This window comes from Diceros bicornis, chromosome 23 (assembly GCF_020826845.1).
Source record: "Diceros bicornis minor isolate mBicDic1 chromosome 23, mDicBic1.mat.cur, whole genome shotgun sequence".
NCBI lineage: Eukaryota > Metazoa > Chordata > Mammalia > Perissodactyla > Rhinocerotidae > Diceros > Diceros bicornis.
This window is the reverse complement of record NC_080762.1, coordinates 42,351,465-42,370,402: the sequence shown is the minus strand read 5'-3', so window position 1 is coordinate 42,370,402 and position 18,938 is coordinate 42,351,465. Positions and strand designations below refer to the sequence as shown.

General features: G+C 39.2%; 1 protein-coding gene across 3 annotated transcripts in view; it reads right to left on the bottom strand.

The window, feature by feature from the left end:
- Window positions 1-16,011, bottom strand: part of MAP3K7 (mitogen-activated protein kinase kinase kinase 7) — a 69,704-nt gene extending 53,693 nt beyond the window's left edge. For all 3 annotated transcript variants that reach the window (XR_009223560.1, XR_009223559.1, XM_058566619.1), the window contains exons 1-4: window positions 15,712-16,011; window positions 1,768-1,878; window positions 881-946; window positions 331-376 (exon numbers count right to left, since the gene is read on the bottom strand). Coding sequence is in view for 1 of the 3 variants with exons in the window: in XM_058566619.1 (XP_058422602.1) it covers window positions 331-376; window positions 881-946; window positions 1,768-1,878; window positions 15,712-15,831 (343 nt within the window). In the remaining 2 variants the exon portion in view is untranslated. The remainder of the gene's footprint in view (window positions 1-330; window positions 377-880; window positions 947-1,767; window positions 1,879-15,711) is intronic.
- Between the last annotated feature and the right edge of the window lie 2,927 nt (window positions 16,012-18,938).

Here is an 18,938-nt window from a genome sequence, read left to right as displayed (position 1 = left end):
AGCGGAGCGCACGCACTTAACCGCTAAGCCACGGGGCCGGCCCTGAAGATATTTTAAAATCTATTTAAAAAGCAAATTTTACTTTACTTAAATGCTTTTAAAATTATGAGAAGTATCATCAATTGAAAAGATTGATAGACTTCTAAATTTCCTATACTAATATTGTAGCATCTTATCTTTTCATCTTTAATCTTGAATAGATTTCTTTTTTAAATTACCTCCTTTTGGGACTCTGAGGGTAAACTGTGAAGAACATTAAGTAACTTACAGTTTATATTAAAAGCTTTTCAATTATTTTACTCTACTAAAGACAGATCTAATGACACTCACCATTATATAAAGAGCCCCCTTCAGCATATTCCATCACAAGACACACCTAAAGGAAACACATGCCAGAACAATTAACCACAGAGCTATAGCTTCTAGGGGACTTTACAGATAACTTAGTTCAACTTTTGATTTTATAAATGCATTAAAAATCTTTCTTTTGGCCTCCACTATGTGAATGGCACTAGAGGAAAAAAAAAAAAGGTATCCATGATCTAAGATCTTCTTTTCTAGGGGCCCACTGTCTAAGAGTGGAGATGTATGTAAAAGCACAATCACAAGATCTTTGGGCCCTTTCTCCACTGCTAATGAGTAGGTGCTGTCACAGGATATCATAAGCCTCATAAGAAGACAAGGTTACTGGGTAAGACCACTTAAGAGAACTCCTCCAATACATTGTATTGCTAACAGATTAGAAACAAATACATAATGTACATTTTTTTTCCAGAAATAATGTAAGATAGATCAATATAGCTTCATAAACTACACAACTGTACACTTCTGCCATGTCATTTCTTATAGACAGGCAACAATGAAAAAGTGACAAACTTACTGGATTCAAGCAGGCGCCATATAGCTTTACAATATTAGGATGGTTCACACGGGATAACTGCCGAAGCTGTAACAAATTAACATTTATTTTAAAAAGTGCTAACTTTTGAGGAACTGATTTCATAGCATCTTTACTTTAAAATCTTAGGGTGGTACAAAATATTAGTTTAATAATTCAGCAATCACTATTTACTATGTAGCAGGCACTGTGGTCCTAAGTGCCTGCCCAGAATGGCACAGAATCCCTGCCCTAGAGCTCTCACAGTTTAGCTGGGGGATAGATATGTAAACAAACAGAGCAATGTGCAAAGTGCTATAATAGGAGTTCTGAACAAGGCATGATAAGTACAAATAAGAAGAAATTAACTTGGCCAAGAAATGCTAGGACACCATCCCAGAGACGGCATTGAGCAGACTTAGGCAAACCAAAAGAAGCCACGTCACTGTTGTCATCATCATCTTCATCACTTTGCTTGAATAGTCTACCTACTCGATTTTGGGCCCTGGTGGGCACTTTATAGATACTGTATAATTCTCACAACTCTGCAAGATAGGTATTATCATTTCTATTTTAAAGATGAGGGACATTTAAGATAAGACTCAGAGAGGGTTAAGTGAGCTGCTAAATACCATACAGCTAGGAAGTGGTACAGGTGGGATTTGAACTTTGGCCTCTCTGACTTAAAATCTGTACTCTTTCTGTCTACTTGTACTCTCTTCCCTACACTCCATCTCCCATCTCTTGAATTAATTCCCTCCTCTCCATTCCCACTACCAATGCCTTAGAAATTCCAACTTGCTAACGGAGAAACACTTTTTTTCATAATATTAAATTCACAGAGTATCTTGGGTGAAGAACTACACAACAGAAATGACATCTCTACTTACCTCTACAATAAAAGCTTTCCTCTCAGATTCACTTTCTATTTGTTTAATAGCAACATCTTTTGCTCTCCACTTAGCTTTGCAAACTACTCCAAAGGCTCCTCTTCCAACAACCTGAGTTAAAAAAAAACCAGGAGAATTAGAAACAAATAGATCCAGCCGAACACGAAAAACTGAAGCCAATCTGAAAGACTTATTAAAGACGACTTTGGAAATCATCACTATCTTGATTTGCCACTGAGCAAGTATGAATTTTCATTAAAGCGAGGAGATAATGAAATGTGCTTGTCTCAGTCTTTGAAAGTTTACGGTCTAGACACTTCTTCATTCTCAAGTAAAACCAAAAACAACAAACAAAAAAGATTCTTGGAGACAAAATCAAACTAAAACAGGCAAGATGAATGAGAGGATAGAGAGAAGATGGTTTAGAAAAAATAAAAAGCAGGAACATATAAAAAATGTTTTGAGCTATCATATTTGTGAAATTAAAAATAGCTTTACCCAGTTGGGAGTAGAGGGGAAAGGATAAAAATATAGATGATAAAAGATTGGTCCTTGTGAAGGACAGACACAATGTGCTATTAGCTATACAACGGATTATTATTTGTCAAGAAAAAGGAACTACTGATATATGCTACAACATGGATGAGCCTCAAAAACACTATTCTAAGTTAAAGAAGCCAGAAACAAGAGACACACATATTGTATGATTCCATTTATATGCAATGTCCAGAAAAGGCAAATCTACAGAGATAGAAAGTAGATCAGTCGTTGCCTGGGGCTGAGAGTAGAAATTGGGATTGACTGTAAATAGGTAAGAATCCCACCAAGGTGGTGAAAATGTCTGAAAACTGATTTATGGTGATGGTTGTAAAACTCAGTATATTTGTACAAATCATTGTGAATTTTATGATATGAAAATATAGGTTATTACAGTTATTTTTCAAAAGTTATAAAATAAAGATTGGCCATGTGTTGTATTATTGTTAAAACTGATGGATACCCTCATGAGTTCCTTGCTTTCTCATGTTATTCTCTCTACTTTTATAAATGTTTGAAATTTGCTATAACATTAAAAAAACAAACCAAAAAAAAAAAAATAGCTTTTGATACTCGTTAGAACAAAATCACTAGATTTTATCATTGTAAAGGACCTCAGTTAAGTGCCATTTACTCCAATCTTTCGATTGCCAATGGATCTAAGTACTTTGTGTCAAGGCCTTTTCATAAAGTGAAAAATCTCCCTTCCTGTACAGCTCATTTAGGATGTGCTTTCTATGTAGTAGGCACTGAGCTAAGTGCTTTACTTACATTACCTCATTTACTCAACCCTAGGAGACAGGGGCTAATGCTATCCTAATTGTACAGATGAAGCACCAGGGTTTAAAGGAGTAAACTAACTTGCCTAAGGCTATATGGCTAGTAAATAGCAAGTGTGGTTTGATATCAGACAGTCTAACAGCAGAATGTTAGAGATCCTAATTTGTACACATATATCTGTATTACATGTCAGAAAGTAGCAGTTTTATCTTCCCTTGGAGGACAAGTCTTCACTTTAGACAAACCTACATGAACAAACCCTGGGCACAAAACTCTTCTATAACAAAGTTGGCTGCAACTAGGGTGATCGAATAATTATTATCTACAATGGGTTCTTTGTAGAGAAAGAAGGGGGTGTTAATAATAACTACCAGGATAGTAGCTGTAAACTGGGATGTATGGCCACTCGAGCTACAGCTCAAATTCCACTTCATACATTATGCAAAGCAGAAAGGACATTTCTCATGTCGCTTAATGTGTAAAACCACACAAACGGTTAACATTTATTGAATGTTTACCATGTGCCAGGTACTAGTCTATGTGCTTTTCACGCATTAACACATTTATTTAACCCTCCTCATTTAAAGGTAAGTAAACTGAGTCACACAGTTGCAAGGTGCCCAAGATCACACGGTCAGTGAGTATTCAGAGAAGCCAGGATTTGAAGCCTAGAGTACAGAATAACCAAGTCACTCTATATTAGCTTCTGTATGTGATCCACTTAAAGGAAACTGGGCTGCCTCTTGGGCCGGCCCCGTGGCTTAGCGGTTAAGTGCGCGCACTCCGCTGCTGGCTGCCCGGGTTCGGATCCCGAGCGTACACTGACGCACCGCTTCTCCGGCCATGCTGAGGCCGCGTCCCACATATATCAACTAGAAGGATGTGCAGCTATGATATACAACTATCTACTGGGGCTTTGGGGGGAAAAAATAAATAAATAAAATCTTTAAAAAAATATATAAATAAAGGAAATTGGGCTGCCTCTAGGCAAAAGAAGGCCAACACCTCTGGTAGCTAGTCTTTCCTTTGGTGACTTTCTCTTTTTCCCTTCCTAGCCCTAGGTGCTCAGGGTCTTCCTGCTGTTTAGGCTCTTGCTGTCTTCCACACCTCTCATAAGAGAAAGGAACCAACATCAGTCATTTGCACTTGTTATCCAGTTACATTAACATGAACGGGTACTGGTTAAAACTAGCATCATAGAATAATAGAAAGCGCGTGCCTGGGCTCTGGAATCCAGACCTCAGTGTGAATACAGGCTCTGTCTACCTATCAGCGATTAATGCAGGGCAAGTTAACATCTTTTAGCTTCTGTTTTCTCAAGAGCAAAAGGGAGATGCTTACATTTTCCTCAGTGAATATCTATAAGGTTCATAAGTCAAAACCAGGCATTTCCTTAAATACTACAAAAGAACAATAAGTGCTTGGAGTTGAGTATGAATCAGTGTAAGGAGCTGTACTACTCACTTCTCTCACAATTAACCATGATGAATAGCAAATAGGTCCTAAAACAAATTTCAACTTTATGACAACATTAGGCTAACAAGGTATGGATGGAGACCAGCCTATCTATTGATATTACTATGAATTAATGATTATGAAATAATTTAATATATTCTTCAACCATGTATTTACAAATATATCAAAGCAGCTGGCACTTAGTAGGTCTCTTCTTATTTCATTTTCTTATTCTCAGGAACGCCCATGCAGGGATTCCAAACACTATATTTGTGGATCATGCACTTGTCACAAAAACTGTTAGGTGTGTATAACTGACTGTGATGCACAAGTGCCACCTAGTGCTGAGACGATGGCTGACTCTGAGCTTTTGAAGTAAAAGCACGGGAACAAAATGTAGGCAAATGAGGACATGATAAACCTCCCTTCTGCTTAAGAAAGCAGTTTTCTGGAACACCCTGAAATATAAAACAGGCATATTCATGTAAGATGAGAGCCCATGCCTTAAGAAGCCTCCACTCACATTAGGGCCATAAAATATTTCATATGTACGGTGCAACAACAGATCTAAAATGATCATAAAGGAAATCCAAGATGCCTAAGGTTGTACACATAAACTGAAATACATGATAAGAAAAATAACTGCTATGAATTCAAAGGAGTGAGGTTAGAAGCACAGAGTCAATGCTTATTAAAGAATTACATTTCTTCTTTCTGAACACCGAGTCCAATGTGTGGAGGGGAGTTTCCCCAACCACCAAGCAATTCTCAGATACCAGCTAGGTATCCTGCAATTCAGCTAAATTTAGACACTATCTAACTGGAGACAGCATCAGATCCCACAGGTTCAGGGATCGGTTCTATAGGACCGTCCCTCTGCCCACCTGTGCTTCTGACCAACTGACTACAGATTGAAAGTTCCAGTGACACCCCTCCTTGGGTTCGATTAATTTGCTAGAGCAGCTCAGACAAACATTTTACTTACTAGATTACCGGTTTATTACAAAGGATGTAACTCAGGAACAGCCAGATGGAAGAGATGCATAGGGCAAGGTATATGGAAAGGGTGCGGAGCTTCCACGCCCTCTGTGTGTGCCACTCTCCCCCAATCTCCCCGTGTCCACCAAGCCTGAAGCTCTCCAAACCCCTTCCTTTAGGGTTTTTATGGAGGCTTCATTTCACAGGCATGATTGATTAAATCATTGGCCACTGGTAATTGATTCAACTTCCAGCCCTTCTCCTCTCCCTAGAGGTCAGAGGGGTGGGACTAAAAGTTCCAACCCTCTAATCACACGATTGGTTCTCCTGGCAACCAGCCCCCATTCTAAGGTGTCATTCAAAAGAAACTTCATTAACATAACAAAAGACATACAAAAAGACATCTTTATTGCTCTTATCACTTAGGAAGGAAATTTGGAGGGTTTTGGGGGCTGTGAGTTGGGCCATGGACAAAGACCAAATATATACGAGAAATATTTTGGTCATGTGAACGACTAAATACATATCCTACAAAACACCATATCACAGTATCAAAATATGACTTCCCATTTTTTCAAATGGCATAAATGTAGAGTTTTTAGCAGTGAAAAGAAAAAAATGTATAAAGAATTGACCCCTGCCTTCATGGGATGAAGGGGAGGTAGAGAAGAAATTCAAGACAAAACAATAGTATTTAATTTTTTAAACACCAGCTGAAGAGAGCCAAAGGTGAGAGTCTGTGAAGATGGCTACAGAATCACCTTTCCCCTTCTGGGATAGGCTTAGGGATTTGAGGGCAGAAAGAACTTATCCCCCCCACACTTCTCACTGAGATCCCCAGAAGGAAGTAACCTCACAGAATATACTTTGCCAACATTGGAAGCTACAAATAAGTAAGAGTGGCAAGGGAGATAGCTAGAGGGAGGCCCTAGTCAGGTTATCTCAGTCCCAACAGACATGGAAATGATACAGAAAAACTCATGCTACGAGAAAAGCAAGGTAACTGAAAATTAAAGTGTTCTGGCTGCAGGAAGAAGGCTGGTGTAGGGCACAGTGTTGGCACCTATATCACAGGCTGTACACAGCTCAAATACAAGGAGCTAATGCAGAGCTCAGCTGGGTTTCAGAGGATCAATGAAAGCTAAAGGGGAAGGCCTAATCAGCACGCAGGGAGAAATGGGTAAGGTCTCTTGCTTTCAAGGGGTGAAAGTGAGGCTTATGCTAAGAGAGTGACGAACTTCACTTGTTTACTTCTTAAACCAATACTTTTTTTTTTTTGCTGAGGAAGATTTGTCCTGAGCTAACATCTATGCTAATCTTCCTCTATTTTGCATGTGGGTCACCGCCATAGCATGGCCACTGATGAGTGGTGTAGGTCTGTGCCTGGGAACTGAACCTGGACAGCCAAAGCAGAGTGCGCCAAACTTAACCATTAGGCCACAGGGCCGGCCCCCCAACACTTTTTGAATGTCTACTATATCCAGCTACCATTTGGGATACAGAGATACAGCAGTAAATAAGACAAAGGCTCTGATCTACATGAGGTATACTTTCAATTAAGGGGAGGGGGGAGAACAGACAGTAGATAAAAAGATGAATAAGAAAAATATTAGATTGTAAAAAAACGCCCTGTAGAAAACAAAAAAAAATAAGATGGTATGACAAAGAGATTGGTGGAAACTTCAGGCTGAAGAGTATGGGAAGGGCATCTGAGAAGGTTACTAACTTGATATTTGAATGACTCAAGGAACCAACTAAAGAAGAAACAACTAATGTAAAGGCCCTATGGGAAAAAAAAAACCCTCATTCCCTATTCAACAATATTTGAAGCCCATCTATAGGCTGGGCGCTATCTTAGGCACCCAAGACACGGAAGTGAACAAACCAAACCAAAACCCTTGCTCTTACTGCTCATATTCTTGCGGAGGGAGACAAAGAGAAAGCAAGATATACAAGAAAAAGATATAATATTTTAGAAAATGATAAGTGTGCTAAAAAGAAAAGGAGCATAATTGTGTGCGTGTGTATATATATGTATGTGCACTCCTCCCCACCCCAATCTTAAACAGGGTAGTCCTGAAAGGCCTCACTGAGAAAGGTGACATTTTAGTGATGATCTAGAGAAATACTTGCAGCATTCGGTGTGGGCAGTGCATAGTAGGAGAAGGGAAGAGTGAGGCAAGATAAGGCTGGAGGGACAGGCAGAGTCTGGATCCTGATTGGCTCTCTGCACCATGGAAAGGAGTCTGGATTTCAGTCTAGGTGCAATGGGAAGCATCTGGAGGAATTTAAGGAGGAAAGATATAATACGATTTTACATTAAAAAAAAATCATTCTAGGGCTGGCCCCGTGGCTTAGTGGTTAAGTGCGCGCGCTCTGCTGCTGGCAGCCTGGGTTCGGATCCTAGGCGCGCACCAAAGCACGGCTTCTCCGGCCATGCTGAGGCCACGTCCCACATACAGCAACTAGAAGGATGTGCAACTATGACATACAACTATCTACTGGGGTTTTAGGGAAAAAAAAAAAGGAGGAGGATTGGCAATAGATGTTAGCTCAGAGCCGGTCTTCCTCAGCAAAAAGAGGAGGAGTAGCATGGATGTTAGCTCAGGGCTGATCTTCCTTACAAAAAAAAAAAAATCATTCTAGCTCTTATGTGAAGAATGGATTGTAGGAAAGCTAAAGGATATAAATGAGAGCAGGTAGGAGGCTATTACAGCAGCCCAAACAAGACAGAATAGCTGTGAGGACAAGGTTGATGGCAGTGTAGAAAAATGGGCAGATCTGGGATATGTTTTAGAGGTAGAGTCAAAAGAGCTTGCTGATGGTCTACATGCAGCAGGAAGAGTCGGGTAGAAAAAGACAAGAATAAAAGATCTAGATTAGGCAACAGTTTAATGAAGGATAAGAGAGAATGGAGCAAGCATATATATATATTTAATAACAGAGAGTTCTGTTTTAGCCATACAAAGTTTAAGATGCCTATTAGATATCTGAGTGGAGATATCAAGAAAGAAAGCAAATACATGAGTCAAGGAGAAGTCAGGCAGGAGACAAAAACTTGGGAGAATCATCAGCTTTTAGCTGGTATTTCTAGTCAATCAACTGGAAGAGATCACCAAAAAATATTATGTAAATGCTGGGGTCCCAGAACTGAGCTTTGAAGCACTTTTAACATTTAGAACACAAACAGAGAAAGAACCAGCAAAAACTGAGAAGGAACAGTCAATAAGGTAGCAGGCAAACCAGGAGAGTGTCACAAGAAGCCAAGAGAAGACTTGCAAGAAGAAAGCAGATATGAAAACAGCAAAAGCGGGGTCGGCCGGGTGGCATAGTGGTTAAGTTCGTGCGCTCCGCTTCAGCAGCCTGGGGTTTGCGGGTTCAGATCCTAGGCGTGGACCTATGTACTGCTCAGCAAGCCATGCTGTGGCAGCGTCCCATATACAAAATTGAGGAAGATGGGCATGGATGTTAGCTCATGGACAATCTTCCTCAAGCAAAAAGAGGAAGATTGGCAACAGATGTTAGCTCAGAGCCCATCTTCCTCACACACACACACACACAAAAACAAAAACCAAGGAGAGAAAAACCAGCAAAAGCTTTCAGCCAATGGCTTTCAAAGTGTAGTCTCTGGGTCAGAAGTATCAGCATCATCCGCAAATTTGTGAGAAATGTAAATTCTCAGATTCCAAACCGGAATTACTGAGTCTGAGGGTAGGGCCCAGCAATCTGTGTTTTAACAAGCCGCTGAGGGGATTCTGATGTTTGAGAATGACTACATTAGGTTATATTAACAATATAATTAACAGCAAGCCAAGATACTTCAGTGGAAGCCATCACATAGACCAGAGAGCCCTCCCCTGCTGTTGATATTATTTATGGAAGTTTTCCAGAGCACTGAGACAGTAAGAAAGAAAAAGGAGAATTCTTGTGAGCAACACAATGCTTTTCTTGATACATGGTAGGTCAATAGAAAAGAGTGGCATAAATGGCAAATTAAGACACACTGAGAACTGAGGTAAACAATGAAAAAGCTAATATTCACATTACAAAACACTGAAAGGAAGTCACTTCTTCCTAGAAAATTTCAAATTCAAGTTCACAAATCAAATATGCTTTTTGGATTGCATTCATATCTGAATAATTTAAGTTTCTTTGACACATTATCATTAACAATTATTTTGAATGACAGCTTTCCCCAAAGATCAATTTTCACCAAGAGTGTAAAAAAGGGCAGACATCCAAATTACAAGCAACTCCTCCATCACACCCATCCATCCAAAATGGTGAACCTAGAAATAAATATTTTAGATATTTTTCACAATCCCTCATCTGTAAAAACAGAAGAACAGAGGAATGTAAAGAGGATTTTGGTTTTAAAAGGGAAGTCAATTTAGAAATATTTCCTTCTAAATTTATGAATGTTTTCTAAACTAAAATGTTCTTAGATTAATTCTCTTATGATATGCATCTTTCCTCCTATGGTTCAGCCCTCTTGGTTTTGGGTCCACAACTTTAGTCTCATACAGTAAAGCAGATTTAAATTTAATTCCTTTTTTTTTCCCGCAGGGAAAGACTCCCCCTGAGCTAACATCTATTGCTAATCCTCCTTTTTTTCTTTTTTTCCTCTCCCCAAAGCCCCAGTACACAGTTGTATATTTCAGTTGTAAGTCCTTCTAGTTCTTCTATGTGAGCTGCCGCCACAGCATGGCTACTGCCAGACAAGTGGTGTGGTTCCCCGCCCGGGAAGCAAACCTGGGCTGCTGAAGCGCAGAGTGCCGAACTTTAACCACTAGGCCATCAGGGCTGGCTCTAAATTTAATTTCTTAATAAAAAATATAACAGAAGAACATGAGAGATGGTATATAGAATATTTCTATGTGATTAGTATTAAAAGGCACAAAAATCAAAATCAGAATTTGTTGTCTGTGTTTAAAGAAAGCAACTCCTTTAAAAACTAATTTCTTTTTTTTTTTTTAAGATTTTATTTATTTATTTTTTCCCCCCAAAGCCCCAGCAGATAGTTGTATGTCATAGCTGCACATCCTTCTAGTTGCTGTATGTGGGACTCGGCCTCAGGATGGACGGAGAAGTGGTGCCTCGGTGCGTGCCCGGGATCCGAACCCGGGCCACCAGCATCGGAGCGCGCGCACTTAACCACCAAGCCACGGGGCCGGCCCCTAAAAACTAATTTCTTTAGGATGGAAGGAAGGCTACTCCATTCCTACATCCAAGTCAAATTATTAAAAACAAAAACAACATAAAATAAACTAAATGGATTTATGCCCTCACGCTCTTAATTTACTATGAAATAATTCTTAATTGTCCCCAATTCATGTTATTTTTAGTTTAGTGACTATAGCTGTCAGTTTGGTTTGGCCCTGTTCTGTGGACTATGTGAGCAGACCCTGGCTATGCTGCCATTGCTTTGGCTAGAAATTTGGAACATGACAGAACAAGCATAGATCTTACATTTATTAGTTAGAACTTGGAGCCTCCAACTATTTCAGAACTTCAATATCTATTAATAAACTGTGGCAGAGTAGAACTGCCATCTGCTGACAAGACAGATTTGATAACACAAAAGTAAAGCTTTGATTATTCAAACTTTCTTTTGAATTTTTCATGTAGTCTTTTAAAGCCTGTCATAAGACATCTGACCCATTTAATAGGCCTTTCTTTCAAATAATATGCCCTTGTCATCTTTTAAGCTACACATGCACAATATAAAAATTATCGCTGTCTACCTCTTCATTGTGATAATTCCAGATTTCTACTGAAACTAATGATCACTATATTTCACATGGAAGAGTTTATTAATAATTTTGGATATCTATAATTAAATACTAACAAATCTACGGACTCAGTTTATTCAGGCTGCTACAAATGAGGTTTTTCTCTATTATCAGTTGCCCGTACACCTATAACCTAAAACTACAAAATATACATCACTGCCAAAGTTCTTTCTTCATTTCCCTTTAAAACAAAATCTTTGTGTCTCTATAATGAAGCTTAAGAATATATAAATGCTGCAATGATTATATATGCTTTGCTCTTATGCTACACTTGAGGTCAACATTGTGGGTCTCCCTTTTAAAAAGCAACCACGCCAAATAGGGTCTTTTTAGCATTTTAGTAAAGGCCCACCAATACATGGCTTACTCACAGCATCTGATCCTTAACAGCATCTTTTAGCCCTGCTAAACAAAAGTATTTTCTCAGCATAATCTCCATTATAATGGAATCAACATTTGGAAAGAGAATTAAATTTCATTTCTAGTGTAAATGCTGCCTTAGCCAAATTACTAATTTATCTTAACCTCTGGTTTTATTACATGTAATATAAGAGAACCAGATGGGAACTAAATTCTCATGATTATGCTGTGATAACTTCATTTACTGGTTCAACAAATATTTATACAAAAACCTTCCAGGTGCTAGGCATTGGAGTTACAAGTGTGAATATGGCACCTTACATTTTGCTGGGGGATACACAATTTTGGTTACTGGTAAGTGCCATGAAGGATAAGAGAAGTGACAAAGATCTAGGTTGCTCAGGGAATGCTTCACTAATGAAGTAATATCTGAGGTGGGACTTGGATGGTGAGAAGAAGCCAGCCATGCGAAGTTCTGGGGTAAAGAGCATTCTAGGCAGAGGAACAACTGCAAAGACAATTCTTCTTAGTGCCCTTCCTAATCTGTGATGCTTACTTTATTCACAATCTAGTTTTAAACTCTTTTCCACTCAATGGAACCTTCTGTGATTAACCCTATCATGGCTTAAGGGCTCAATTTACATTATATTCATAGTTTTACATTTGTGGTTCTGAAAATGCAATTATTAACTGCTCTGTGTTTATTCTAGTCTCACAATAAGTCAAAAATTTTAAGTAGAGAATCCTAGAATTCTTCTATTCATCTTCCACAGTACCTAAGCAGTATTGTGCACTGAGGAGACTATTCATTAAATGCTTAGAACTAACTACTATAAAGGAAATCAGTATTTTGTTTCCCCATTCTCAAAATAAGGTTTGGTTATAAAATATTTCAGAAAAAACTAAAACAACACTGTAAATAAATCCAGTGGAAAGAGCAACTGACTCAGAAGTGAGAAATCTCAAGTCCAATTCCCAGCTCTACCATTTACTTAGGCGTGAGGATTTGGCAAATCAAACTCTGACCCCTTGTCAAGATCTGCAAAATGGGGATACCATTTGCCCTGCCTAACCAGAATTAGTTGGTCACCAACTACATTCCACAGGAGATCACGATCACTGTCAAAGTTTACTGTGGAAATAGAGCATAAATACAGCAAACAATAAATGTGTTTTCATTTTAGAACTGGAAGAGACCTTAAATGATCTTCTTCAATCCCTCATTTTATGTGAGAAATCAGAGACCCAGAAAATTGAAGTGCCTTGCTCAAAGTTACTGAAATATATTATGGCAGAATCAGTACAGCATCTACATTTTCTAAATATCCAGCCCAGTACACTTTTCACCACTCCACACTGCCCTTACCACTTCTTGCAACCTAGTCCCCAATGTACATACCTTACAATTTATTCTAACATTTTCTACACTCTGATCCAGAATGGTAAAAACTAAATGATTTAAAAAAAAAAAAATCTACGTATGTTTCTGAGGCTGAGACCTTACATAACTGGATATCAGAACTGAATTTAGGAAGTGTCATGCTGATATTACTGAGTCACAACATTAGGAATTTAAGGATTAAAATCAGCTGATGCCTAAAAAATATGCATCTACCAAATGACTGCAAATTTGGTCTGTGGTTGGAGTTTTTTTCTTACATAGTTTCTAACTGAATTGATATAACGCTGATTCAATTACATTGTTATCTGAAAAATACAGAATACAATTTTCTTTATTTATAGGCAATATATTTGCACCATACAAAATACTGCAAACCTTGTAAAATACTTTTTGTTTCTGGTCATCTTCCTCTATTCTCTTATTCATGATTTTAACCTAGAAGCAGATTCTAAGTTGAGAAATAGTTACCGAGTGCCCACGGTGAACCCTGGATCATATAACACTGTTTTAATGTATGCAAATGATGATGGAAATTATGTAATAGTCTCAACATTAGAAAGATCCAAATTCAATCTTTAAAGTGAAAATAAACTGGCATTAAAAAATGAAAAAAACACAGCTAAATGACTGTCTAATATTAGAAATTTTCATCTAAAACCAAAAATCTACTCCCCAGGAATGTCCTAAATATACCAAAGACGGGTTGAAACATTGTCTAAACTGAAAGAGGGTCTTTGGAAACATAAAAATCTAATCAGAAGTTAAATGGCTTTGGTGGAAGAGCAACAAAATGATAATTGTCTCCTTAGTAACTTTCATTCTTCCAAGAAGCAAGAAGGTAAACGCTTTAGAAAGTAGTGTGTGGAAAACCAACCTTGTAAGACTCAAATAATGTAAGTCTGTGAAAGCATTTGGTAGACTATGAAGCACAAGTTATTATTATATAACAATTTGTAGTCTACAAGCACAGCAGTTCGCCACAGAGTAGACGTAAATGCTTATTTAAAAACTGCAATTCTTTTATACTGACTCACTGAATTTTTATTCTTAAAAAAGAAAGAATGTTAGCCACGAAAGCTGGATCAACTATCCACTTCTGAAAAAGGAATTTATCCTCAATAGAATTTAGCCTCAATAGAAAACACACACACACACACACACACACAAATTGCCCCCTTTTCAAAACACAGGTCCTTCTTTTAGCCATGTGACCTTAAAGCAGGTCAATGTTCCTCTCTGGAACTGTTTCTTAGTAATATGTGTCAAGCACTGTGTTTTGCACATATTGCCTAATAGGATCTATTATACACATAAAATGAAATAGAAATTATTATCCCTATTTTACAGTTATGGAAACCAAGGCTCAAAGGGGTTAGTTAGGAACCTTGCTCCAAATCACACAGCTAATAAGTGGCATAGCTGATATTCTGAACCTTCCTTTAACTTTAAAGGCCTCACTCTTCCCACTTACACTACCTTGTAAAATGAGGTTGTTCTCAGTGATCTCTAAGGTTACTTTATGCAATAAAAAAATACGACTGAGTAATCCATTATTCTTCCAAAACCCGCATAGAAAAAAATTTATTTATTGAATGATAACTATCCCATTACTTTTAGTTTGCCACTACCTAAAAATAATTTTGAACTTTTAAAGTAGAGATAACTCTTTGAGAGTCTACAAAAGAGAACATACAGGGTTCTTTATGGCATACGTTATGTAAAGTGCTTAATATATTTTAAAAATGATAAATAAATGGTAACTGATAGATACTATTTTCAACCAAAGTTTTAACACTTTCTGAAGTGTATCTTTAAAACATATAGTTTTTACTTTTCTAAATTTTATGGTTCTTAGAAACAGTCTACTTCTCTGTGAATCTGAAAAGAAGGGACGTATTAAAGGCACATATTACTTTGCTCTAAAATAACTTAAGGATGGATTCGGATTTTCTAACAGCGATTTCTGTCTGTTATGTTCTGGTTGTCACCGAAATCATTAGTTGGCTCTTCAGAACATGCTACTCGAGACATCTTTCCTTCTAGACCAGTCTACATTATTAATGGTGAAATTCATCTAAATTAGTCCAATTGATGGCAGAACATTTAATATTACAGCTACTGCTCTATGGAAACAGCGAAACAGAACCGTTCGGTACCCGGGGAAACACTTTACTAGACATGGTGATGTGCTAATTTACCAAACACTTATTGAGCATCCACTACGTTCTAGGCACCGAGCTAGGAGTCGAAGAGAATACAATCCTTGGTCCTTAAGAACACCACGTCGTAGTGAGCTGAAACTCCAAAACGGCCACGGTCTTTGACGAATTTACTACTTAGAGACATGGGAACTGGTGGACCACACTACCTCACCAGTCCATCCTCCTGTTTGAGATGACCCAAATCCAGGCACCAGAATATCAAATCCAAACTCAAGAGTGCCGAAGTGAGGAAAAAAGAGAGCTATCGGGGAGCAGCTGAACGCGGAGAGTTCCCTCTATACCCGGTCTCTGTGGGGACTCCGGGGTGGACCCTGCGGGGCCCAGAGGATCAGAGGGGCCGGGGAGGCGCCTTAAGAGTCGGGACCAGGCAGAGGCGGGGACAGGCCGGGGCCGGAGCCCCGTGCCAGGCCTCGCTCACCTCTTCCACCTCGATCTCCTTGTAGTCGATCTCTTCAAAGTTGAGGACTTGGGTGGGTGCTTCGATCATCTCACCGGCCGAAGACGAGGAGGAGGAGGAAGCGGCGGAGGCTGTAGACATGATCCCTTGTGGAGCCCGGGGGGCCCGGGGAGGCTGCCGCCCGGACACTCCGGGGGAGACCCGCGCCCACCCGCCTCCGGACCGACCTTCAGCCTGGAGCCACGGCGATCCGCGGCGGGGACAGAAGCAGCGGCCACAGCCGAGTCCCGGCTCCGGCTCCGCTGCGTTTTCCGCCGCCGGGCCCCGCCCACTAGACTTCCGGTTCCGGCCTGAAATCGGAAACAGGAGGAGGGCCGTGAGCTCAAGGGAGGGGAGGGGAGAATTTTGTGATTGAGCCAGAGAAAGGAAGGACAGGTTGGGGGTGTGGTAGGGGAGGGTGAGAGGCTATCTTGGGCCTGTAGAACAAATTTCGCGAGATCTTTGTTAAAGGGCCTCAGCAACCGGATGATACCGCGAGAGCTGACGAAGTGTCGTAATTAAAATGCGCGAACGGAAGTGGCGCGGAGGACGACGGGATATTGGTGCGGTTGGTCCTTTAGCAACCCGCGGGAAAGATAAAAGCTACGTTTTTAACTTTGCTTCGTGAACTACGTTAAGGCCCCGCTTCCTCTTCTCTCAGAGACCTGCAGACGGACGGGGTGGTGTTGGACTGAGTTTTTGTGACGAAGCTTAGTTTTCAGCTAAGCTAAAAGTAAGCTAAGCAGAACTGTTTCTTTAAGAAGCCTTGGAAAATGTGTTTCCCTCAATGTGGTATATGGAAGGAAGCGGTTGCTACTGTTACTTTGAGCCAGGTTGCTATTGTTACTTTGACGCTATCAGATTCTAAAGCAAATAATACAGAGCGAGCCACTGCATGTAACCTGAATAACACTACGAAGGCTGAGTACTCACGAATAGAAGTTAATATTAGGTAAGGGAGATATTTGTAATTTGGCATAATTTGTGTTCATCTGAAGTTATGGGTTATATTAACAGTACGTATCGAGTGCAGAGCACTGTGCTAGATGCTGTGCATTTATAACTTAATCATTAACAAAGGCCTTGCAAAATAATATATATTTTTTCCATTTTCAGGACATGAGAAATTAGGCTCAGAGAGGTTAAAACAATTATGATTCTCACAAGCTGGTAGAACCTGTCAGTATATCTCCGGATAGTATTGCCTGTGTTGTGCTATCAACACAGTTTTTAGTTTTAAACTAAATGTTAGTTTTTATTTAGTCGGTTTGACCTAAAGACTAACTGGGAAAATTGGAGTTCGAAATGAAGGTTTAAGGACCCAAGGTGAAAGCCTGTGAATATCAAAATCTGAATCTCAGTAAGAGACCAAAAAGGAACAGATAGGGAGATAGTCAGGGGAATGATGATCCAAATATCACTGGAGGAGAGCTTTCTTGTTAAAGAGCAGCCAACCAAATAAATGCTGTACAGAAGTAAGTTAAACACATTTGGGTTAGCAAATAGGTCATTTGACTTGGCGATCAAGAGGTTATGAACTCCTGGAATACATTGTCTTTCTTCATTCATGGTTCTAGTAACACTCAATGATAGTTTGGTGAATGGATAAAAGAATGAAAGAAAGAATAATTTCTTTTCACTGTACACTCTCTGGATGATCTTACCCAAGATCTTGACCACCTATACTGCTTATATGATGATAACTCCCAATCTCTCCCATTACTCAAATTTTTCATGAATTCTGGACTTATTGGACATCTCTATTTAGATATAACATAAACACCAAAACTTGAAGATTCCAAAAAAAAATTGAAGTTACCACCCACCACAAATACATTCTTCCGTGCGCATTTTCTGTCTTCGTGAAGGATCCCATCATCTACTCAGTTGTCCAAGTGGGAAATCAGGGCTTTATTTCTGCATGTAAAACGATGGTTAGGGCACTGATAACCAAATAGAACCAGATTAAGTCAATGGGATAACCATTTTTATCTGTCATTTCTCTACTTGAATTCCCAAACTAGGATGGTCACCTCTTAACCTTGTGCTATCACTCTGTGCGTCATATCTGATTTCTCTTTACCACCTTGATGTTAATACAGTGGATGCTATCAAGTGGGAACTCAAGAAATATTTGTTATATATTCTGGATGAATGAATAGCTTTTGTCAGTCCTTCGTTTCCCTGGAGTGCAAGATCTGTTTTGTATACCTTCAGTTTAGGACTAGAATCCTGCTGAGAAGGGACTAATCACTACAGCCCTGATGTTGTTCTCCTGCTTGGTGTTCCCACAACATTTTATGAAAAGTATCAAACATACAAAAGTTGAAAGAATTTTACAGTGAACACCTATGTACTTAGCAAGAATATTCTACCATTAACATTCTAGTATACTTGCTTTATCATATACCTGTCCATCTGTCCATCCACCCATACAAACATACATTTATCTTTTTTGATTGAATGCATTTCAAAGTGGATTTCCTGCATGATTTTGACCGTCTACCCCAATACTTCTACTTTTGTGTTTTATCCACTGATTTCGACTTCTGATATTGATACTAGTTTAAAATCAATTCTTGTCCTATTTGCTTGCAGACCACCCTTTTTTTGGTCTGCATGGTGCCTTTTCACTAGCTTCTGATAATAAAATCCCAGCAATGTTCATGTCTGTGAATCCAGTCATCCCCCAAATGCAGTCTACCTCTTCCATTCTGTGATTGATTATGTGAGCTGGTAAATTCCCATTTTTTCGTTTAAGCTGATTCGAGTTGTATTTTTGTCACTTGCAATCAAACAATCCTAAGTAATACAGTTTGAATCCAGAGAAATGAGGGAAGGGAGCTGAACCCATTTTAGTTCACCCCAGTTTTGACTTTGCATCCCCTTTAACTTCTTCAGCTTTCATGAGTTAAGGATGGAAGCTTGGACGTCACAATTTCATGTCAACTTCAGTCACCAGTCTATTGTGTCTCTACAAATTTCCAGAGATACATATCAAGCTATTTAAGTGGTCTTTAAGTCCCTCCCAGTTTGATCACTCTCCACCACCCACCCTCATGTTAATGTCCTAATAACTACTCTAACCTTCAACTCTGTCTTCAATTTTAACACTTTTATACTATCCAGGGGATGAGGGCCAAGAGTTTCAAAATCCATTTCCCAACATCTCTGAATGTTCTAAATGGGATTCTCATCCTATTTGCCTC